Source organism: Camelus bactrianus, chromosome 12, assembly GCF_048773025.1.
Source record: "Camelus bactrianus isolate YW-2024 breed Bactrian camel chromosome 12, ASM4877302v1, whole genome shotgun sequence".
In the NCBI taxonomy this organism is placed as follows: domain Eukaryota; kingdom Metazoa; phylum Chordata; class Mammalia; order Artiodactyla; family Camelidae; genus Camelus; species Camelus bactrianus.
Genome location: NC_133550.1, coordinates 56749237 through 56774865, shown reverse-complemented (window position 1 = coordinate 56774865; position 25629 = coordinate 56749237). Strand labels below are relative to the sequence as shown.

Genomic DNA, 25629 nt, shown 5'->3' with positions numbered 1-25629 from the left:
TTCAGTTTTTGATTGCTGGGATTTTCTTTACTTTTCCCCCCAAGCTCTGCTGTGCATGTGATATCATCTTTTACCCAGCATGACTGGTTTTTCAGATTAGCTAGCCTGTCACATTACATAAATCCTATGTGTGGAGGCAGGGGTGTATATACACAGAGAATATACACCTTTAACACTTGAAGAATCTTTTCCTACCAGGAAGGTAAATTGTTATAGATATTACTCAAACGTACAGGAATTGTCAGTGGCTTGATAGTGGGTGAAGCAACTGAGGATATTAGGGGTTATTTATATTCTGTTACCTCAGGCTTTCATTAAGACTCATAGAAATGTATTTATTTAATCAGCATATAGTTAACGAAGTATGTAACTTCATCTACTGGCCAAAAAGGTACTTTTTTTTCCAGGATAAATGTCAGAAAAAGATCCTTTATCTATTGCAGCAAAAAATGGAAGAAAACAACAAACTTAGAAAAAAAAACAAAAAACCTTACAAGTTGCTGTTTGTGGGCCTGAATTTTCTTGATTAGCCGCAGGGTTATGCTACAATCAACAGTTATAACTCACCAAGCGAGGATCAGGGAAAGTTCAGTTTTCTTAAATTCTTATTGTCATGGTGAGGCCCTGGTACAGTAATTTCGACAAGAAAACAAGCACAAATGCTGATTAGTTATCAGATGGTAAATGATCTCAATGAGATGCCGTGAAGTGTAAGCCGTCCCAGGGACAGCACCTTTCGCAATGACACAGTTTTCTTTTTATGATGCAAAATACAAAACAAATATTCTGTAAACTCAGTCCTGAGAAAAAATTACTAGTATGGACGTAGAATCAAATTTTGTCTCTTTCTTGGATTTTTTTATTTTTTATGACGATATTGAGAAAGTTGCTTGGGTTTTGTTAACTTCAAGCCTTTCTCCACATCTCACTTTCTTGGCGAGGCTCATCCTCCCTGGCCCACAAGTCCTGCAGTTTCCCCTCCTCTTACCCTCTCCCTACAGCCCAGCACACCCACCGCCCTTAACCCCTTTTCCTGTTTTCCCCTTTGGGCATCTCTCCCTTCTAAGATGCCCTATTTTTATGAGTTTATTATGTTTATTATTTTTTATCTGTCTCTCCCCACTAGAAAGTTAAAATCTCCCAAGGGCAGGAATCTTTGTGTTTGTTTATTAATATATTGCCAGCAAATAAAACAGGGCCTGTCACTTAGCAGGTGCTCAAAAATTACTTGGAGGGGGAGGGTGTAGCTCAAGCACTAGCACGCATGCCTATGGTGCATGAGGTCCTGTCTGGGTTCAACCCCCAATACTTCCTACAAAAGTAAATAAATAAAGAAACCTAATTACCTCCCTGCGCCAAAAAAAAAAAAAATTACTTGGGATGCAAATGAATAATTTTTTATTTCCCTGCCTGTACATCAGAGGGATCTCTCATGGCCCCTCGTTTCCTTACAGAGATACGCGGGTACAAATGTGATCCGTGTATGCCAAGTATGTTGATTCAATGGAAGGAAAGTTGCCATTCGTAGAAAAACACCAGGGACCATTTTTCGGAAGCAGAGTTACTTCACTTTTAAATGTCTTAAAGTTTCCATCTCAGATCTGTTATTCAGTATGTGGCAATTTTACGTATACAACATTGCTTCTACAGCATGGGAAAAATATAACGTTCCGTACTTGGGTAAAGGTCATACCTCATTTTTTTCTTTGAGTTTTGTGATCATAACGATCACGGGACTGTCTTCCTGCCAAACCATCTGCCAGAAGTCATTCACGGTGTTGATCATGGGGCCCTGCGTGGCGATGAACGCTTTCTCCTTGCCGCTGTAGCCCTGGTGTGAGTAAAGAGACAACAATGTTGGCTTTGAAGGTCATGCCTCGTGCCGAAAGTTTGGGTGAAAGATCTTTAAAACAAAAGAGCCCTGCTAGTCCGAAAGCAACACAGACTTTGGCGGCTTCAGGATTCTAGCACCGCAATTTACCTGGCTGTCTCCCAGCAGGGCAGGTGCAGCATACGGTACTGACAGCTCTAATGCTCAGGTCTTTCCAGAGCATCTCAGAAGGAGAATTGCAGCCACAGACACGCAGGAAGGGAAAACATGCTATAAATGACCCACTGCTAGTGTTACTATGACCAAGCAAGCAAAAAAAAAAAAGCCTTGCTAGTAACCAAGTTAAATCAAAATCAATATATTCTGAGGGAAAAAAACCAAAACCCCCCAATAATTCCCAACAGTAAATTGACATGCTCTTCAGGAAGAAATTCAAATTTATTTACTTACCCTAATATAATTAGCATTAATGTAGGTGCTCAAAGAATCAGTTACATGTTTTGGTCTTAAACACACTCTGCTGAGGGGATCTAATGAAGAAAACAAGAAAGAATATAGTAACCAGATTAACTCTTTTAAAAGTTCCTTGGAGCACCAATAACCCGTACACAGCACACTTGTTGTCATAACATGACCATCTGACGTGTGTCAATGTTTTTTGCTGGTGTGTCTGTGTGTCCGGCTCTTGATCCATTTTATTTTATTGTTTTATGTTTATTGAGGGACATTTGGGACCGTCTTGACCCTTGATCCTGACACAAATCTCGCCCATAAGCCTGAGATGATGTTTCTACTTCACGTTATTTTTTTTTGTGGGTTTCTGATTCTTGACCCCATTTCTCATCTCTGCGCCTTTTCTTGTTCTTTGCATTTGGGATTTGCCTCAGATCTCCCAACTCTGGCCTCTCTTTTGTCCTGAGCAACCACTCGGTCTGGCCCGAATCTCCTCTCACTATTTGGAAGAAGCTGTCTTTTGTTACCACGGGTTCGTTCACTGACAGCATGAATATCTGATATCAAGTCAATTATTACAGTGCTGGCAACGCTGTCTTAAATTCTAAAATCACTTTCCGTCAAGAAGATGCAAGGCTCTTTGCGAACCATGATGTTACGAAAAACATGGTAGTGATTCTTACCAACATTCTCATAAATGAGTTAAGATCAAATCATCCCTTTACAATTTCTTTAACGCAGTACATTCTAAACCTCTTGAGGGCAAGGATAAGGATTTTTCATGATTTCTAGAAGACCTAGTATTTAGCACAGTGCTTCTATGTATAATAGACAATAAATATCTATTGCATTGATTTAAGTGGTCCCCTCCATTTCTTTAGAAGTCAGTCCCATACATTCCTCTGCAGGAACTGTCCTGTCGCTCTTCTTCCTGACAGGTAAATTTTCAGAGTGCGTCATGCCCAATTTCCTGCCTCCCCATCCACAATTCAGTCCTTCTGCGTACACTCTACCCACCCTAACCCTAGTCTTATGCAGACACTGCTCTTGCCCATGCTGCTCCTGACCCTTTGTTACTAAACCCAATGAGTCTATGGTGGTATTTCTTTTTTCATGTCCTCTCTGTGGAATTCAAAAACTGTTGACCATATATCTTTTTTTTTTTTTTTTTTTTTTTTTTAGTTTTCTCTTCCCTCGGATGCAGGGTCACAGCATTTTGGTTTTCCTGCTACCTCTTCGGTGGTCTCTTTTCAATTTCCTGCTTATTTCGTCTGCCCCCTTTAATGATGCAGATTCTAGGATTCAACTTGACCCTCTTCTGTGCTCACTTGACGCTGCCTTGTTGGGTAATTGGTTCCTTCCCATGATTTTATTACCCATTTCCTGAAGACTCCCAAATATATATCTTACCGAAGGCTACTCTCCTCACTTAGAGACCACATTTAAAAATGTTTTTGTTTCCTTCTGGGTATCCCACAGGTTTGTGAAACTCCACGTGCTCCACGTGTTCCTGATAACCCCCTGTTATTCTTTGTTAGGTGTGCACACTAGTTGTCCTACTGGACTGGACACTCCATGTCCAATCATTCTTACTCTGTCCGTTCTATTTCCTAAAACTCACTGGGGTCTATCTTGCCTCCATCTTTCCAAGGCTTTCTTCTTAGACAGGGACCTGACTCTCCCATCTGGTTTTACTGCCTTCAGTCTTGTTCTTCACCAATCCATCCTTCTCATAGCTGCCAAGGCGGTGTTTGTAACGTAAAATCTGATCACATCCATGGTCCCTAATTGCCTACAGCAGTATTTCCCAAACTCTTACCTATAAATCATTTCTTCCGTAATATATAGAATGGCATCGTATAATGTGTAAATTAGATCATCCTTAATAAAAGGGGGTTCAGTAATCAAATAAGTATGGAAAACACTGAATTCAACAAACTTGAACCCCATTCCTTTTACTTCAGGATTTCTCGGGATCTTTATTATGCTAATACACTCTGTGAATTTCCAAGAAGACATTATTTACGAACTCGTTTGTCCATTGCACTCATTTTATTATGAATACTTAATGAAAATTCGACCGCCTAGAGCAACACAGCCCAACAGAACTTTCTGTACTGATGGAAATGTTCTCTAGCTGCCTTGTCCAAAATGGTAACCACTAGTCAGGCTGGCTCCTGAGCACTTGAAATGTAGTCCATACAAACTGAGGAACTAAAGTGTTAATTTTATTTAATTTTCATTAATTTAAATTCCCATAGCCAGATGTGGCTAGTACCTGCTCTACTGGACAGTGAAGGTCTAGAGGATGAAACCCAAGCTCCTTAGTGGGTCCGGTCCTGCAAGTCTTCACCTTCTCCCACAGCCTCATCAATAATCACGTTTCTATGTGGACCAGATGCTCCAGTCACGTGGCCCTCTGGCCATCTCCCAAACAGGCCATGTTCTTGAAGATTCTTGGCTTCTGCACACATTATTTCCTTGTCTTCTCTGCATGGTAAAGTCTTCCTCTCGGGGCTCAGTTCAAGAAATAGCTTCTTTCTGAAGCCCTCCCTCCGTTGTCTTCCCAGGCAGAATTAGGTAGCCCTTCCTTTGCTCAGGCTCCTTGAGTTTCATTTTAGTATTTAACATCTTGTATTTTAAGTGCTTAAATGTTTGCCTGCTCTTAATGGATTGTGGTGAGCCCCTTGAGAGCAAGGGCTATATTTAATTAACTTTTTGTCCTTTGTGATTTCTATTTGGTATGTGGCTCAGAGAGTGTTTAATATCAGAATTAATTTTGATTAGACAGAGTTAAAACTCTGGTTTTTTTCTAGATGTTTTTTCCTTTCTTAGCAAAGGGGACAGGAAAATTTCCACTCCTTTTCGGTATCCACTGATTATTAAAAGTTTCCACAAACACCCTAAACCACTCATACTTGAAAAGAGGCTCACTTTTTTTCAGTTTTGATAATGCCTACAATGTATATGAGTTACTGGGAACTCGACCTCAGAATTGCTTAGAAGCAGATTTCCTGTCAAGCTAAATTAGCTTTATGTTGGAAATTGGTAATTTGTAGTATTTCTAAGTATTCAGAGATTTCCAAATACTAAAAAAAACCCCAAAAAACAAAAAAGCCCCACAAGAATACAATGTATGTCTGAGCAGGGGAAAATGTACGGTTCCAACCAAAGCCTTTTTAATGTTAGTATAATCTAATAAAAAAAAAATCCAACGATTAAAAAACCCCCAAATTTTGTTGCCATTGTCACCACTACTGTTATAATTTTATTCATGTGATGCACTGTCAGTCTACATATTAGTCAAATTCACTAGGACAACTTTTTTGAGAGTTGATATTTCTGGATTATATGTTAAATATTTAGCATATCATTCATGGCACATCTGGACAGTAACAATTAGAAATATTATTAATATTTGTGTTAACTAATTAATATTTGTATCAATATAAAAGTATCAATTGAACACTGATCATTTTTCCTCCCTCTCTTACACTCTTCATTTTTCATTTCCTCCTTTCCTTCCTTTCTTTTCTTCCTCTTTCCTTTTTCTCCTTCCTTCCTCCTCAGCTCCCGTCCTTTCTTTCTTTTCTTCCTTCCTTCTTTTCCTCTCTTCTTCCTTCTCTGGTGTCTTCCCGCCTTCCTTTTTCCTTTCTCTTCTCAACCAATTACAAACACATACAGGTTTGGTGTGTAGAACACATGAACTTTCCCTACCCTGGTCTCTTTAAATTACCTTCTGGCAATCTTAAACCTTTTACTTATCAGACAGCGTGGTACCCAGGTCTTGATGTTTTGATTGGCATCATATCAGATTTTGTGAACGGTTAGTTATCCTGTGCTGAAGATTTCCTTTCCAGGAAGAAATGGGCTTGAGGTTTGAAGTCGGAGAAGACGCCATTGGATGAGGGACATGTGCATCACTGCTGGTGACAGGCAAAGGCAGGCACGAGAGGGGGCGGGTAGTTTTCAGAGATGAATTCAAGATAAATAGGAAATGGAAGGAAAGGCAGGGACTGGCCACCCCTTCGGGGTGACTGGGAGTCATTTTCAAATTTGTTGCAGGCGAAAGAGAAGGTTCTAGGCTTGCGTTGTTCACGATGGTAGCCCCTGGCCACGTGCAGGAAAACCTAAGTTAATGAAACTCTAAAAATTTAAAAGCCAGTCCCTAAGGTGCACCAGCTGTACTTCAAGCGGTCGTGGCCACACGTAGCTAACAGCTCTCACGTGTCCATCACTGTGGAGGGTTTTGGTGGACAGTGCTGATTTTGGCAATGCAGGATGGTGACTATGTGAAATTCACTTTTTAAGATCCATGTGAACATTGTAAGAGAAAGCAAGGCTCTTCAATACCCTGTTTTTGAAACTGGAAACTTCTCTCTCCACACTTAGTGTTCTTATTTTCTGGAATTGCGTCTGGGGTTGATGATGGATTTATCTTCAGTTAGGTAGAGAGGAAAAGGAGAAACTAACATTAGCTGAGGGCTTACTATTAGTTGGAACTTTCCTTGGCATTTTTTACAGAGTATTTAATTCCTTCACTAGCCCTACAGGGTAACAGTACTATTACGATTTTTAGGGATAAAGAAAGGACGGTACAGAAGGATTAAGTAGCCCGCCATAAATTGTAAATGCTTTTGCCAGGACAGGAAATCAAGTCTAACTCCAAAATTTTCCCTCAGCCACACAACTTGTGGCTTTAATGAGTGGTTTGCTTATTTGCATAGCCACTCTGTTCCAGGTGCTTATTATAATAAAACAGAAAACATAATTTAGGTAGAAAACATCACCAGACTTTACATTTTTAAATAAAATGATGGCCAGAGTAAATAGAGTTTTTAAATTTTATCTATATTGTACTAACAAACTGACTGCATGAAAGAAATATACATAAAATTTATTATTATCCTTTGTTGTACAAATAATTTCATATTGATATAAGAACAGTTTTTTTCCCCATTGTTCTGGTGTTTAGGACATAGACATAATTTCATCACTAATATTTGTTTATATTGCAAAGTAATTTGATATAAACTTGACCTTAGCCCTTTAATCTATCACTTAAGAATGTTCTGAGCGAGGCTGACATCATCCTTAGAAAACAGCTACAATTTAATTAGTCCTTGGCCATCCATATTTCTGCTGCAGAACATCCTCCCAATTATATCACCTCACTAATATGTACAAGCCGGAACCTTTCCAACTTGAGAGTTTATTGCAGGTTGAAACAATAAAAACAATTATGATATTTAAAATCTTCATCACTGAAAAATTATTATTTTATGGAGTGTTTCAAATGTATCCCATATTACAGTCTAAAATAAACCATAAATAGCAGCTTTTCTTATTCATTCCAGTCTTTTGTGATGATTTTCAACCAACAATGTGGCTTGCCCAGGCTATATTTACTAAATTATATTTTGCTCAACAGGGGGTGGGTGGGGTATTCAGGCTACAGACATTTTTCAACAGAAAATCCGTCATTTGCAACATCAGTTGTCAGCACAGGTGCCCTGGTTCAAGTGACCCACCCAGTTCTGGGAATGGAAAAGCTGACACAGGACGATGGAGCAGTCGTCTGATACCATCTGGGCAGGAAACAGAGAAGGCTGAACTTTAAAATAATCCTGATAATTTCCAAATCCTTCTGAGATTAGGTGGTTAAGTATAATAATTGCAATGGATGTACACGCCCTAATTATTTATGTTTAGTGAATTTCAGATGAAAATTCCTGAGAGAGTCAGAGAGAGAGAGAGAGAGTCACTGGTTCTAACACTTTCATTGCCTCCAGCCAACTGTAATTAGAAAATATCTTTCAACAGTGACTACCCCTTAGGTGAGGAGATTTAACTATGCAGACCAGTTGAAAATATGTTACAATGGAGTAATATTTACAATGTGTTTCCAACTCCAACAGAAGGGGAAACCCAAAGATACCATTAACAGTAATTCATGCTCTATTACCATAAATATGGAGAATTTGGTATTTTATGAGTGAATTAATGGACTGAATTATGAAGACTCAACTATTTCAATGTCAATAGCTAAAAAAAAAAAATTTGTGGCTCCATTTTTCCAGAGCTATTGCCTTGAGATGTTTGTGGATTTTGCCAAAGCTCCAACTATATCTGTTTAATGACTGACAATATTGCTTCCTCTCCAAAGTATTTTTGCTATTCTAGGCAGAATTACTTACTCAGTCCTCTTCATAATCCTACACCACTTGGGCAAGATCTCTATTCTGGCTCTTATTGTATTGAACATAATTACTTGTTTATGTATCTCTCCTCTCTAGTCTGTGACCTCCTTGATCTTATGTGCTGCTCCTTATTCCTTGTTGGTTTCTGACATCTAGCTCATTGCTTGATCATTGATCAATTTCATGGACTTAAATTTAGTTTTAACATAGTCTAAACACTGTTTCTCAAAGTGTGGTCCTGGTATCATCTGCATCAAAATCACCCTCATATCTCCTAGAAATACAGATTCCTGGGTTCAATAGAACCTACTTAAACAGAATCCCTGGGGTGGGGCATAGGACTCTGGGTTTTTAACAGGGACTCTAGGTTAAGCACAATGAAGTCTGGTTACAGCTTTTTTGAGATAGAATGCACATACCAAACAATTCATTCATTTAAAGTGAGCCGTCACAGAGTTTATTTTTACTTTTTTTAATTCCCAGAGATGTGCAACCATCAGTGGTGGAAAGCATGTGGGCAGATGTGTTTGGGTTTGAATCTTGCTTCTTTAATGTCTATAAGCCTCAGTTTCCATCTCTGTAAAAAAGGAACAATAATATCTTTCTGAGTTACGATGAGAAAGCTAACACTGAACACTTTGTTGTGTGTGAAGCACTGGACTTGACAACAACCCTGTGGGGTGGATACTATTACTCCTGCTTCACAGATGAAGTTAAGGAATTTACCCACGGCCATACAGTAAGTGGTGTGGCTGGATCTGAACCCCAGCAGTATGGCTCTGGAGGCAGCCCCTGTAGCTCCCAGACTCTTCTGTGAAGATCCAAGATAGCAAATAGAATGTTTCTAGGAAGGATAACATTTTGTTATCCCCCAAGTAAATGCCATCCCCTTTAGCAGTCATTTCTCACGCTCTCCAACACTAGGCAACAACTGTAGCTTCTGTCTCTACAGATTTGCCTAACTAGACACATCGTATAAATGTTATTATACAATATAAGGTCTTCTGTGATGGCTTCCTTCACTTAGCATAATGTGTTCAAGGTTCATCCACGTTGTAGCACCACACATCGGCACCTCATTACTTTTTATTGCTGAATAATATTCCATTGTGTGAAGATACTACATTTGACTCATCCATTCATTGCTTGATGGATATTTTGTTTGTTTCTACTCTTTGGGCTGTTATGACTAATGCTGTTACAAACATTTGTGTACAGCTTTTATGTGGACACATGTTTTTATTTTTCTTGGGTATATTCCTAGGAGTAGAATGTCTGAGTTATACAGTAACCCTAGGTCTTACCTTCTGAGGAACCACCAGACTGTTCCTAAGCACCTGCACCATTTTACATCCCTACCCACTAAGCATGAAGGTTCCCATTTCTCTATATCCTTGCCAACACTTTCTATTGTCTTTTTTATTATAATCATGTGGATACACAATGGTATCTCATTGTGTTTTTTCTTAAACAATTTTTTTCTTTTTTTTTTCATTGTGGTGTTGAGCAATTTTTTATTTGGTCACTGGTCATTTGTATATCTTTTATGGAGAAATGTCTATTTTAAGTCCTTTGTCCATTTTAAAATTGGGTTATTTGTCTTTCTATAATTGACTTATAAGAGTTCTTAAATATTCTAAAGATGAGATGTATAATTTACAAATATTTTCTCCCATTTTGTGAGTCATCTTTTTCTTTGTTTTTAAACTTTTTTTATTGAGTTATAGTCATTTTACAATGTTGTGATCTTTTTATTTTCTTGATGGTGTCCTTCGAAGCACAGAACTTTAAAATTTTGATCAAGTTCAATGTATGCTTTTTTGTTGTTGCTTATACCTTGCTGTCATATCTAAGAAATCACTGACTAATTCAAGGTCATGAAAATTTACATCTACTTTGTATGAACAATTTTATTTTCGCCCTTACATTTAGGCCTCTGATCCACTTTGAATTAATTTTTGTATATTGTGTGAGGCATATTTTTTTTTTTTTTTTGCAGGTGGATATCCAGTTGTTTCAGCACCATTTATTGAAAAGACTATTCTTTCCCCATTGATCTGCCTGACACCCTTAGTGAAAATCATCTGGCCATAATGTGTGCCACAGTAAAGTTCCTGAACCATGTGTCAACTGGAATTGTGAGCTGATGATTCTAATCAGAGTAATACAAGATAAAGTTACTAACCTCAGACCACTTGAATGATTATTAGTCCTGATATGTGTTTTCAGCTTCCAAGTGTGTATATGGAAATTGTGAGGATGGGAGATGGTGAGGTGGGGGGTGAATGGGGAAGGCTTGTGCTCTGCAAGACAAACTATTTACTTGGAAGAAAAGAAAGAAAGAAAGAGAGAGCGAGAAAGCAAGCAAGCAAGAAAGGAAGGAAGAAAGAAACTTACTTGGCAAAATGGTCTTATAGCGATTTTTAGTTCCATGACGTGGAATGTCAATTTCTTTGGGATCCACAAAGTTCATTGGTATTTCCTGCAATAATAAATGATATCAAATAGTGTATCTAATGCTGCCACAAAGGAAGTCTTCACAGGGGGTAATCTGATCCAGGGTTCTACTGGACTTCAAAGTCATTTATAAAACAACAGACCACCCCTCTGGTTGGCCAACACCCTTCCTTTCATAAACATACCAGCTGCACCCTGACAAGCTGACTTTAAGAAAAGGCTTTGTGTGTTAGAGAGTATTACTATATCTGTAGTTACTAAAGAGACACAGGCAATTTTGGTTAGGTTCTAAGAATCCTGTTCTGACATAATTGCTGGAAATCTATAAACAGGCAACAAAAAAAAATCTGCTTTTAAAACAATGTATTCCAATTTCTTCCAGTCTTTCTGTAGGTTCATTACCAAAAACTTCTTTATGATGGATTCACTTTTAACATGAATTGTAATTCTTTTAGCATTATGAAAACCTTCCTTCCCAAATGGTAAATATAAAGGGCATTTTTGTTGATTCGAGTGATGATCATATGATGCATTTTTTGTATTAAAAGATTGACATTGTGCAGTTCCTTTTGTGGTTGTAAATGCATTATTTTTAGTGAAGGGCACCCAGGCATTGTCATCTCCCACTTGAGAAGGATATAAATATTCTTATTCAAACAGAATATATGTCAAATGATGGGGGAAGGAACAATTAGCGTAGAAGTGGCTCTCTGTGTGAGACCTGTAAGGTGAGCGTCTGAAGCCAACTTGGACAAAGAAAACAACAAGTCAAAATTTTCAAAATGGTCCAAACAAATATTTAAAGATTTGGTTATACAAAATAGGATGTTCTCTAACTTAAAATTCTGCAAAGGATTGCTTAACTAAGGTTAGTATGAAATGAAATAATTTTTATCCCTAGATCACATAAGATAATATTTTTGTTACTTTCACTTTCCCTGGCAGAAAATAGAACTCGACACTCTAATATTCATTGAAATGAAAGAAAGTATCTACAAATTGATTAAAATTGTCCTTGTTTTCAGTTAATCTGAAAATCTGAGAAAAGCCTGACTATACGATGAATTTAAGGCTTAGTCTATAGAGAGTAGCTTACTTTTAAAATATCATTTTGTAAGTTTGCATTATTTTAGCTATTTGTGAGATTTATTCCTCCTCTCTGCTCCAACGGGATGTTACAAGTTCTCAGTTCCAAGTTACCAAAATAAGCAGATTGTTGGATGTTCAATAGAAACCACATGCTCATGCTTGGTAATTTCAAACAAGTTAGTCTGTTTTGGTAAAGCAGTAAATACGTTGATTTCTCCCTGCTCTTTCCTTTTTCTGACACACACTGACAATTTGTCATCTTCTAGCATTATCCTTCTCCTCCACCTTCCTTGTTGGCTTCATCTTTCCTTCTAGGGAAGTAGCCCATGTCAAAGGCTTATCTCATAGAACAAAGAACTCTCTGTGGTTCTAGACAAGAATACTAGGGGTAACTTTGGCCGCCTGTGTGATCGTTGACTGATTCTTTTAACCCCCACGTCTCACTTTCTTCATATATAAAAAGATGACATGCTACCAAGTCTAATTTTTAAAACTGCATCCTTGTATTTTACTTCGGACACTTAATAATAATTGATAAAGATAATGGATCTAAACCATTGTTGGACCTTTCACCATTAGGGTGGTTGCGAATATCTGCACTAATCCTAGGGTGGCCAATTTATTATACCCAACAGACACGGCTTCACATGTACAACTGATCCATCAGGCAAGGGATTCTATACAATGGATATTTCCCCTGGGCATCTGTCTAAGGTTTCATCTGTCTCCATGCTCTTTGGGAAGAAATTCTCACACATTAAGTTATCACCAGCAGCACACATCTGTCACCATCATTTTTAGCTGAATGAAACTCATCATCATCTTTAGCTCACATCTGGTCTACCTCTTGTGTTCCTTATTTCATCAAAGGGCACTGAATGCACCCTGTTGCTCAAGTCCAAGAACAGGGGTGTCATCCCTAACTTCTCCCTTTCTCTTGGCTGCCTTACCTGATTAAGCTCACTTATTGTAGATATCTGCAGATTCTCCCAATGTTCACTGCTACTATCTTAGTTTGGACCACCATCACAGTACCACAGGATTATCTCTAGAGTCTCCAAAATACCTCTTGCTAATGCTGACTCTACTGCAGATAGTGATCTTTTTCAAACACAAGTCTAAACCCTTAAATGTGTACTGAGACGTGGATTTCTTTTATATCTCCGAAGCTCAATTTTTGTCACTCCTCGCTTCAATTTCAATGCTCCTGTCAAACTGAACAATTTAATTTCCTAAGCTGTGACAGTAAGGCTGTTCCTTCATCCCGGAATGCCCAGCTCCTTTCTGTCACTTCTTTGTCTGGCCAGCTCCTGAATATCTGCCTCAATTTCACTATCATGTTCTAGTTTGAACACTTACCAATAGTTGGTGAGATGCAGCCTGGATCTAAATTTTTTGCATTTAAGCTTTTGAACTATAACCATTTAAGTGTAAGCTGCCTGAGTGGAGGACAGTGTCATTTTAGTATATATCTCTAGTGCCCAGTAAATCAAAATACCTACTTAAGAATGAATAATAAACAGCCAGCTCACCATAAATTCACTTTGGAGTAAATGTGAACTTGCCACGACGTCCCTCAGCTGTGACCTTGTGAGAATTCGGCTGGCTGACTGCAGATACTCCATTGCTACCTTCTCCCGTGGGGTTGGTATGGTCACAAAGGGTTCAACGTTCCCCAAGCTACTCATGTCCAACGTAAGAGATACGTTGGACCCTCGTCTACATTGGAGAAGAAAGTTATTAGGTTTAAACACTGCATGAATTATTTTGAGCATATAAGTTTGTCTTTCTGTATATACACACACAATTCAGTAAGAACTATTACAGAAATAAAGACCAAATGTTTTCTTTTATGGTACCATAGTTGACTACAGCAACTACTCATAGTTTCTTTATAGGAAACTGACAGTTTTGTTGTCAGAAATAACTCTGAATTGAGAAAATGCACTATAATTTATTAAGGGGTATAGCTGCTACAGAAAAAACAAAATGGCTAATGATATGAAGTGAAAATTTTAGGAAAAGTAAACATCACATTTGAATTGAGGAATGAGATGTAACACAAACCAACTTTATTTATGTGTATATATGAGAATCTAGTATATAATCCTATATCCACTGACATCAATATACTATACTCATGATTTTACTGAACACAGAAAGCTCAGAGGAGAAAAACAATCTTTTTATTTTAGTTCAAGTTATTGCCATTGACCTAGAATTTAAAAGTTTAAAATGTATACATTTTTTCTAACCTCTGATGAATCCCTAAAAGGTAGCTTTTGCATCCTCCATTTACGTATGTATGTAGACACGCAAGTATATGTATGTATTTGCATATGCATGCATGTCCTTATTTAATTCTGTGATAAATTTATAAGGGACCACAGACCCTTGTTCTAAGTTACAATTGACTTTCCCTTTGTTATTCCCCTCCTCTGGTTGGGAGTCAAGGTGGGGTTCTTCCAACATAGAAAGGCTCCTTGCGTCCTAAATAGAAGGTATGAGTGTCTCTTACTAGTACATTAGCTGTGTGGAACCAAGGAGTAACTATAAAATAGTATGTGCTGAGGGTCAAAGTCAGAGATTGTATTTAAAGAATTGTTAAATTTAAAGAGGCCTGAGGTGTGAGTCAGGTGGTCAAGTATGGTGCCAAGTGGTTGGTGTCCCAAGGAAATGGACAGCAGGCAAATACAGGTCAAAACAAGTTGACTAAAGAGAATACAAGTAGAGACTAGGTCCAGCATGCCATTTCCTTTGAACGGTGTTGCACATGTGTGGAGTATTACATCAGGAAATATGTGGCTGGAGCTTAATTTTAAGAAATGGAAAATTATTAGAACATACCACAAAAAATCCATTAAAAAAAGTATCAGTTCTTTCCTCCTATGAATTTGCTTCTCGTTGCAGCTTTGGTGTCGTTCTACAGTTTGATAAGTAACGTTGTTATTCTCATTAATTTCTAAGTGGTCTGTAATTGTAGTTTTAACTCTTGCTTTAATTTGATGGTAATTTAAGTGTTTGCCCATTTATTTTCCTTATTCATGTCTATTTATAGTACATGGAAATCAGAATGACTAATTATTGGGATTTATTGATTCTTTTTTTGAGACAAATACTATAATAAAATTTCCTAAATATTTCACAGATGTTTTGCTGGCTGCTAGTTTGGTTTTCTATCTATTTATCTGTTGGTATATATGTCTATAAATCATACATATACACACACATATGTACATCACATCACTTTATATATTATATTATGATATATTATTAAATATACTATTCCAATCTATTTTTTCTTTACTTTTTTCCTACTAGATTTTTCATAGCTTGAGATATGTATGTGAGTCTTCCATGATAACTACGTTTGTTATTTTCCCTTATATTTCTAACATTTATATATTTCAGCCATTATCTTACTTGAAGAGATTTATAACTGTATCTTCACTGTAAATTTTACCAATATTCGATACTTTCCTTCTCATTAATTTTATGTCTGGCCTCACATCTGACTCTTTCCCCCAGTTTTATTGAGACATAATTGATACCCAGCACTGTGTAAGTTTAAGGTGTACAGCATCATGGTTTGATTTACATGTTATAAAATGATTACCACAGTAAGTTTAGTTAACATCTACCATCTCATATAGATAACAAATAACAAGTTTTTTTTTTCTTGTAGTGAGAACTTCTAGGCTCTGTTCTCTTAACAACTTTCAAATACCCCATTCAGTAGTGTTAACTACAGTCCTCATGTTGTATACTACACCCCTAGTACATATTTATCTTATAACTGGAATTTTGTACAATTTGACCACCTTCATCCAGTTCACCCTCCCCCCATCCCCCCACATACAATATTGACACACCTGCTGTTTTTTTTTTTTTGGCATGTTCTTGAAAAACCTTTTATAGTTTCTATTATGTTTAATGCTCTTGAATCACTGCATTAGCTGATTAAGAGACAGCATTCTGGCTACCTCACTAACTATCACCTACCTGACTGAGGAATGGTTGCCCCCCCCCCCCCGGCCGGTGGCTGCTGGTGGCGATGGACATGGCTCCTGTGTTTCTGAGTAGGGGATAAGCAGTCGGGGAGGAACAAAGACTGGTTCTACTTCCAGGCCAAGAATTTTAATCTGTTTTTTTGTGGGAAAGCAGCTTTTAAAGTTTCCCAAACCAGTTCTTTTGGCCTTTAAACTGCAGAAATTCTTTCCTGATTCTGATTTGCCTTATTGGTCTTAGTTTTTAGTGTATTTGTGAGAACTTGACTTTTGCTGGTTTCATACGTGTTTTACTAAGGAGCTGGGAGAAGCAGCTTAAGGGATTGCTAATCAAATGCTATTTTAAACTACTATTCCATTCAGTCCATTTTCAGCCCTAAAATACAAAACTTGTCAATTGGAGGCTACTCAGTGCTACCATGGTTTAGCAGAAAGCAAGGTCTCTTCCATCCAGAGTGGTCAGAGTAAACGTACGAAGGAGGATGAATTGAGTTGGGCCTTGAAGATAAAAGATAAATTTGGGGTAGAGGGTTATTTCAGAGAGACAGTCTGGCAGGAAAAAAAAAAAGTGTGAGAACAGGAAATGATAAGGCATCTTTGAGAAATCACTGAGCAGCAATTTGAGCTGGAGTTCAGTTGTGTAGAAATATATTTTGGAATTGGGGGGCAGGGTCACGTAGGAGAGCTGAGAGAGAAACAAGAGTCATAGAAATAACACTATAAAAAGCCTGCCCAGGTCCAGAAAAGAGAGAATTCAGAACATCAGGTTATATCAACTTCCGTTTTGGCTTACATTTAGCATACTCAGCCCAGACCTGGAGGATTAAGAGCCTCTAGGATCCACGCCTAAGGTCCTTTTGATCTAATGAGTACATTTTCTAAGGATTCTGGGATCAGCTGGGAACCATGGAAGCGTTTTCATTCAAATTGACTTGGTAAGGGAGAATGTCCAGCAAGGAGAAGAAAGAAAGGAAACAAATACGTATTAAGCACCTACTATTTGCCAAGCTCTGTTCTAAGCACTTTCACACATGGTATCTCAATCTTCACAGCAGCTCTCTCAGGTGTTATCTCCCCCCATTTCACAGGTAAAGAAATAATGAACAGGAACGTGAGAGCGGAGCAAAGATTCAATCCAAGTTAGAACTTGGCTCTAAAGCTCCTCCTGCTTTGTCTTCCAAAAGCAAGGGTACGGTGGGCAGATGAGGTCAGACTCTGCAGAGCCCGATGTGGAATGGAGTCAGTTGTTGGGGGAAAGTTAGGATGACTGGAGGAGAATGTGGAGACAGTGTAGTATTCAGGGTATAAATTCAACCTTTCCGTTCGTACTTGTCTGGGCTCAAATCCTGCCTCTCCCATGCCTCTGTGGTGGTGGACCTTTGGTCTGCCTTTTAGACTTGTTACATCTCAATTTCCTCCTCTTTGTGAAATGAATTCAGTGTACCTATTCAGAGGATTATTACAAAGGTTAAACGATAGTTTAAGTAAACTGCTTATAAAAAGAGATGCCAAATTATTAAATTTGGGTAATAATGAATAAAGGCCTATATAACTCTCCTTTTGCTTCTCTAACGCATCCATTTTAAGAGATCTTCATAAAAACTCAAGCATTGTTGACACTAAGATTAATTTTAAGGTTTTGAAATCAATGGATAGAATCTATAGTTTGTCACTAAGGAAGAGGACAGCCTTCTTAATAACCTATTTGTCTTGAAATTTCCTTTTATTATGGCAAACCCATTTCCCCTGAACCCTAAATAACTCCAGAACACTTCATCTCAACACTTCAGACAATGTCTCAAAGCTCATTTATGGAGCCAAACTTGCACAGGCTGTTGACCTTCCAGAGAACACTTTCCACAAAACATCCCTTCTCATGAGAGCTCTTCTGTCCTGGCCATGAAATATTACCATCGGATGTCATTAGCCTGGAAAAATCTCTGCTTTTGCTAATTATTATTTTTGAGGAACAGACAATATCTAGGTTAACTGAAACATAGTGGAATCAGGGAATAGAATTAGTAGAATCAACATAAAAATGTGTACACTTCTTAGTCATGTCTTGGGTTGGAGAAAAGGGATTAAATAAACATCTATATATATTTTGAAGAGTTATTATTTTTACTATAAAACTAACACATGTTCATTGTAGAAAATTTAAAATTTAGGAGTTTTGAAAAGAAATTAAAACCACCTAGAGTCACATAAACTTCACTCACATTTAAATTGACATTTCAAGTTTGCTATTTTATAGGCAGTAAGGGCAGTGACTTACTGTTTTAATTTTGATTTCTTTGATTAGAGATGAGGATAAATATATTGTCATATGACTATTGTTCATTTATTGGCCCTTACTTTTGAGAATTGTCGGTTCATGCTCTTAATGTTTATATTGTGGCATTTATGAACTCACTATTGATTGCTAAGATATAGATGATATAAATTATTTCTCAGGCATAGTTGTTGCATATACTGTTGCCTTAAAATACTAAGGGTTTAAAAAATATATATTGACATTTAGTCAAATGTTAAAATTTACAAATTAAATATTAAAACAAACTAAAAAAGTAAAGATACTAATCTTTTGTGGTTTCTTGTATTATTTTAAAATACACAGAAATTCTTCTCCTGGAAGTTTAGATTTTTAAAAAAACTTAACCTTTTAATCTATTTGTAATTTACTTTGGGGTACGGCAAAGGTGAGAATGACCTAGGTTTCATTTCCCTGAATAGGTTATCAACATTCCTAATACAATTTACTAAACAATCTAGGGAAGGCATGTGTCGGAGAAATATGAGGATATTAGATATTTAAGTAGCTGTCACTGACTAATGATCTGAAGGAGAAAAATACCACTTTAATGAACTAAGAGAATGTGCATTTGCTTTATAGTCTCCCTAAACGAAATAGTAACAAGGGAGGAATGAATCAGAAAGACATTTCAAAAAGAAGATAAAAACACAAGCTTAAGAAATTAAGAGAAAATTTAAATTCAGAGAAAGGAACGAAAATCTAAAGAATTTTTAAACAACAGAACTAATGGAAGGAGATCTGGACCTTTAATAAAAACCAAATGTGGAAAACTAAGAACACACAGTCGTATTAACGACTTTGCTTCTTTTTTGTTATGTAACTCTGGACAAACTGTTTCGACTTTTTATTTTTCAATGCCTCATGATTGCCGTTGGACAAAAGGGAACATAATAAAAAGCTTTATCAAGCTCCCACTGTAGCACCAATTATTATTTATGCCAAAAAATAAATAAGAGGGAGGAAATTCAAAAGATACCAATGCAAACAATTGAAGGAAAAAGCAAATTCTTAAGGAAAGGTAAAAGGAATGCAATAAACAGCACGCTAATTACAATTAAGTTAAAAGGAAAACATGTATAAATATTATGGGCCAGGGCCACACATTCATTTCAGCAGGAGACTATAAACAACTGTGTTGAAATGGTTCAACTTTTGCCTTATCGCTCCTTGTGACCAAGAGGTGAAAAGAAAATATAAACGAAAAATACAAGAACCATTGGGTGCTGGAATAATTTAGAAACTAGGCATTTTTATTTTCCTGGTAGTTGGGAGTGTATGCTGGATTTTAGAAGCTGGATTTAGGCAGAAGGGCTACAGCTTCCAGCATGATGTCCATGGGCTCGAAGGCTCACATATGGCTGCTCTCCATGTGGTACCTCGGCTGCCAAGAACAGTGAGGACTTCAAGCATGGCCCTTCGTTTCGCCGCCAGCAAGGGATGGAAATGGGAGTAAGAGAACAAAATGAAACAAGCAATCCTTTGGCCACTAGTCCAGGAAGATGTACTTCTGAAACCATTGGATTATGAAATTAAGTTTCAATGGGAAATGGTGGCAGCTGCTTATCTCGAAGTCCTTGCAACGGAAAAATATGCATCCAAAGATTATAAGAAGAATTTAATACAGAATGAAGGCAAACAGGTCTTTGAGCGCTTTTCTAATCTTAATTTTTTTTTGTTCTGTTAAAAATGTGTGTAATTTATTAGTTTTACACGGTGAGAAGTAAGAAGTTTAATACTGAAGTCCTCTCCAGATCTGAAATGTTGTGAGTCTGAGACCTTCACTCCAACCTTTCCACTTTGTGTGTTATAACCACAATGATCACAAATCTGATAACCTTGGCTTGATCGTAAAGGTGAGCTTAAGACCCCAACCACCAACTTCATTTTTTCTTAATTCATTTTGTTCATTCAATTTGTCCACATATTCAGCTTTCTAGGAGATTTCTAATAAAGGTGAAAGAAAAAGATGACAAAAGCAAAAAGAGGTTCCCACTTACTTGAATAACAAACGAAAAACTGTCAGAATAAAGAGATGGAAATCCTTCACTATGTGTAGGCTGGCCTCCCCAGTTCTTTGAAACTTCAGATTCTATGACTTTTAAGTTCCAAGGGTAATGGTACTTAATAAACTGTTTGCTGTTTCTCTCTATCTCTTTACCTTCAAATAAATGATGTATAGTAGTAAGTCCCAGCCTGGATTGCTTGACAGATCAGAGGGCAAATTTAGAAAAACAAAAACAAAAACCAAGATGAGGATATGGAGTGCTAAGTTAAATTGTGACTTAAATTCAAAGCTCTTGGAAAGTTAAATTTTGACAGAAATGCAATGTTACTAATTTGTAGAAGCTGAAATAACTGAATAGGTATTGTGAGCATCTAGAATAAAATTTCCCAAAGGAAATCCTGTAGGGAAGAAAAGTATTAAGAATACAAGATACCAGGTCCAGGCCCAGGAAGATGACAAAGGCATTTCACTCTAAAGTAAAAAGAAAAATCTTATCATGCAGGGAACATTTTTGGTGTGAGAAATGCTTGATTTCCTTACTTAGAAAGCACCTACTCACTAGGTAGAATGTTGCCATCCCTACTGAGTGATTAAATAAATATTTTTGAATTCAAACAATGATATCGGACCTTTTATAGATGGATAGCACTAAGCAAAATTTACTGCACCCGTCTTTAATTACTAAAAAAAATAAAAACCAAAACAATCATTAAAAAAATAAATTCAACTTGTTACATTGTTCTTGGAGCATTGGCTTTGGAAAAAAAATAAATTCAATTTGTTGCATTGTTCTTGGAGCATTGGCTTTGGAAAAAAAATAAATTCAATTTGTTGCATTGTTCTTGGAGCACTGACCTTGGAATCTGAGTTCAAATCAATGCTCTGCGCGTCACTCAAGCTGTTTCAGCCTCAGACTCCTTAATCTGCACACGGGGATGGCAACAAAACTCACAGGACTGGCTCACATTTTAAAAGTTAAAAAAAGCAAAACTATGAGACCATTTCCAGCCTAGTAACTGGCATGTAATATAATATGTAAATGACTACTATCATGAATGATGATCATGTGGTGATTCTTCACTCACTGCATGCACGCGGGGCTGTGTGGGAGCTATAAGACATACGCTGATAGATACGTGAAGAAGGCAAGGTTAGGAAAGTTGGTCAGTGATGAAGTCAGTAGCAGCTTTACATATGGAAAGTCAGTGGTCACCTAAGTTGGGACCATTTTTCATACCTCAAGCCCTTAACATTTTAACCTCCTGTCCTTAAAATTAACAACGTTTTTCAGTTTCAAAAATAATGCATATTCACTATAAAAATGAGAAGTAGAGATAGCAGAAAGAAGGAAAAATATAATACCAACATTAAGAGTAACTGCTAATTACATTTTAAGTGTCTGTCCTTCAAGTTTTATATACACATGACACAATCTAGATTTTCAGTCTACATATTCCTTTATGGCCTGCTTTTTATTTAACCAAATATATCACAAATGTCTTGTCTCTAAATTTGTTTAATTGCAAACACCCTACAGTACTCCACTGGATGGATGTATCACAGCTTACTTAACCAGTACCTTAGTTTTAGACACTAAGTTGTGTTCAGTTTTTCACCATGATAGACAGAGAAATAACCTTGAATCTAATGCTTGTTCAGTTCCATGATAATTTTTAGGTCAAAGAGTTTAAAAAACTAACTCAAAATCTCTGGGTTTGGATAAATCACTAGATACATGGAGAGTGGAAGAGGCAAGGCTGATTCTTGAGGCTCAATGACATTGAACTAGCTCAGACCCTGTTCATCTCTTGTTCAGACTTTTGCAATAGCTTCCTAACTCTAAATTCTCCTAGTTCAATGTGGTTTCGTCCAGATTTCATCAGAAGGATGTTTGAGCACTGAAAATATAATAAAACCCACATCTAGCTGCCCTTGGACATAAGATGTTTCCTCATTTAGTCCCTGTGTACTTCTCCAGCCCCATCTCCTGTGTCATCCTCATCCAGATCTGTTGTCCAGGAGGGCGAATCAACCTGCATCTCTGCTTTCTCTGCCTGAAACGAGCTTGGCCCAACTCTTTCAGATTCAATCCCCCAAATGCTCTGGTCTCTTCCCTCTGAAACCTCTTAACAATGTTTCCAATATGTCTCTAATATATCATATTCACTAGAAACGACTTACCCTAAAGTGTGAATTCCTTGAGGGCAAGGACTTTGACTTTATTCTCCTTTCTATATCCAGTCTTGAACACACGGAAAGCAACACTTTTGTTGTGTGAGTGTATAATTGGTTGCAAATGAACTGATTAGGGTAATGCTATGGAACATTCCTGTGTTCTGCTGGCTTGTCCAACCCTCTGGAAACAGGGGAAGTGGGGGAATCACGTTAGATGGGAACTTGAAAATTTAGAATGGAGAAGCCAAGCTTACCGAGGTACAGTAAATGGTACAGTTGATTTTTAGTTTGAGTCTACTGAATATCAATGAAAAAACCCCTGAGCATCCACATCCTAAAGTGCTCTGGTGATTTTGTTCATAAAAAAGAAAAAAAAAAGTAGTGCTTTGTCTTGTATCCAAGCATGATTAATTTTTTACTCTTTTTTTGGCATTTGGTTTTGTTTTGACTGTCACTCATGGTGAGGAGGCTGTTTCCCTTCTAACAAAAGAACAAAATGATGGTAGCTCTAATTTTAGTTCCCAAGTTTAGTTTTTCCAAGTTCATACGTTAAGAAAAAGATGATGCTGAGGAAACGGCAGTAAGTCTCAATGAATAAACCATTCTTTCTGAAATGAGAAATCTTTCTTTGAATTTTAGCTGATATATATACACCAACATACATGCACAATGCTATTTTCTAAGTAACACAACACAGTTAATAACTGCAGGTCTCCCTAAATATCTACCAAAGAACTCTTTTAGTACTGAATATTACAAATGAATTAAAAACATTCACTTATTTTCAAGACCAGAAATAACACACATGATAACAATGTTCCAAAGAGCCCGGCTAAAATGAGAATCATCAAAATACACAACTTCTCAGTTTCTTTAGGTTTTTTTTTTTTTTTAAAACATCTGATGGTGCAGCCCAAGTTTTTTAAACCAAATTCCTCAATCCTTAGGGAAATCAGTCTGCTTTTTTAGTTTAAGACTACTTTTTTAGTTTTATCTAGCAATGAAGGTGCACTTTTACACCCCAGCAGTACAATATGAAATGTACAGCTGTAAAGCAACAGAATGGATACGGCTAGGTCTGTATGTAAGAGACTGCAAAACCGCAGTAGGACAGTAAGTCTGTATTCTCACCTCTGGTTGTAGCTAGAGTTACTGTTGTTAGAACAACTTAGAAATTAATCACTAAAAAGAGAAACTCTGATTCCTTAAAGGACACGGATAAGCAGCAGGAGCCTACGCAATGCTTCCCTCTTACAAAGTCAGACAAGTGGGGAAATTTTTTCCCCTTGCCCCTGCACAGACGATCCGGTATTATGTGCATATGAATGTTAGTGTAAATAACCACTTTGGAAGTCCTTGCATGCATGGAACTGTGTTGTCATGACTGGGAACAGAACAAGAGCTTTAGAAATATAGTTAATGAAGCATTTGTTCTTTAAATTGGGGCCTTTATACAGCTGTAGACATATCAAAGGCATTCTGTAACTAGAATCTCAACTATGCCAGTCTCATATGGGTCTTTGTGTAGCCTGCTAAAAGCTCTACCCAGACAAGGGTAAATGAACGGTTCAGAACCAAATGAGATAATCTCAGACAAGGGCCAGATACATTTGATCAACTAAAGGTTTTAATTTTACCATAGTGAGAAGAAGACGATTTACCATGACAGATGGAACTGAAGGCAATTCTAAAAGATGTTTGGAAACATGGATCATTCTTCTTTGGACTCATCCTCTAATGTATGTTCAGATCTGACATGGATCACAAAGCTGCCATTGTTCACAATTTTCTTTTTTTTGGCATTCCTCTCTGTCTTTAGTCTATTTATGACCCATGGAAGAAATCCAGCTTTGTTATTTTGTAGTCCAAATCATTTTTTACCCCAAACTAGTTCTATTCAGATATTGGTCAACTTATATACCATACAGCACTATACATGACTTTTGACAGTTTCCAAAATTCAAATTCACCTTCAAAGGACAAATATTTTCCACCAGTAAGAATATTTAAAAAGAATGGGCAGGAGAGGACTTCTAGAATAGCAAAGTAAGGACACCTAAGAATCCAAGTCTCTACAAAAGCACTGAAAATCCGAGCAAAAATGGTCAAAATCAACTTTTTAAGAACCCTGAAAACTAACCAAAGGCTTCTAGCAATCTGAGAAGAATTTATTCAAGAAAAACTGCTGAATATCAGTAAGAATGGTGAAGCTTGTGGTGTTTTAACTTAACCTATTTCCACTTCTCTTTTCCCCAAATGTTACTACAGACAAAGAGGACATTTTATGATGATAAAAGAACCAATCCATTTAGAAGACATAAGAATTATAATCATATATGCACTTAAAAAAGAGCATCAAAATTGACAGTTCAGTGAAGGGAGAAAAAGGCAATTCAACAATCATACTAGGAGACTACAATAACCCACTTTCAATAATGAATAGAAAACTAGACAGAAGATCAACAAGGAAATAAAAGACTTGAACAAAACTGTAAACTAACCAGACCTAACAGGTATCTACAGAACTCTCCACCCAACAATAGCAGAATACAAATTCTTCTCAAGTGCACATGGACTGTTCTCCAGGATAAGCCACAGAACAAGTCTAAATAAATTTAAAGGGGCTTAAATCATACTAATTATACACTCTTATCAAATGGAATAACATTAGAAATTAATAACAGAAGGAAATTTGGGAAATTCACAAATATGTGCAAATTCACATCATACTACTAGATAACCAATGGGTCAAACAAGATATCACAAGGGAAATTAAAAAATACTTTGAGATAAATGAAAATACAACATCCCAAAACTTACAGGATGCAGTAAAAGCAGTGTTTAGAGGGAGATTTTATGGTTTTCAGTACCTACATTAAAATAGAAGAAATAAAGTAACTGAACCTTAGAAAATGGAAAAAGAAGGGCAAACTAAATGAAAAGCAAGCATAAAGAAGGAAATAATAAGGATAAGAGCTGAAATAAATAAAATAGAGAATAAAAAATCAATAGAGAAAAATCAATGGACCCAAAGTTGGTTTTTTGACAAGATCAACAAAACGGACAAACCTTATCTAGGGCGGCCAAGTAAAAAAAGA

The 25629-nt window shown here is 37.0% G+C and overlaps 1 protein-coding gene across 3 annotated transcripts in view; it reads right to left on the bottom strand.

The window, feature by feature from the left end:
- The window catches only part of PTPRR (protein tyrosine phosphatase receptor type R), a 228504-nt gene that overhangs the window by 31878 nt on the left and 170997 nt on the right, over positions 1-25629 (bottom strand). For all 3 annotated transcript variants that reach the window (XM_074375402.1, XM_074375401.1, XM_045519461.2), the window contains 4 exons: positions 13563-13749; positions 10882-10966; positions 2282-2361; positions 1694-1831 (listed from right to left, as the gene is read on the bottom strand). In XM_074375402.1, the coding sequence (XP_074231503.1) occupies positions 1694-1831; positions 2282-2361; positions 10882-10966; positions 13563-13749 (490 nt within the window). The remainder of the gene's footprint in view (positions 1-1693; positions 1832-2281; positions 2362-10881; positions 10967-13562; positions 13750-25629) is intronic.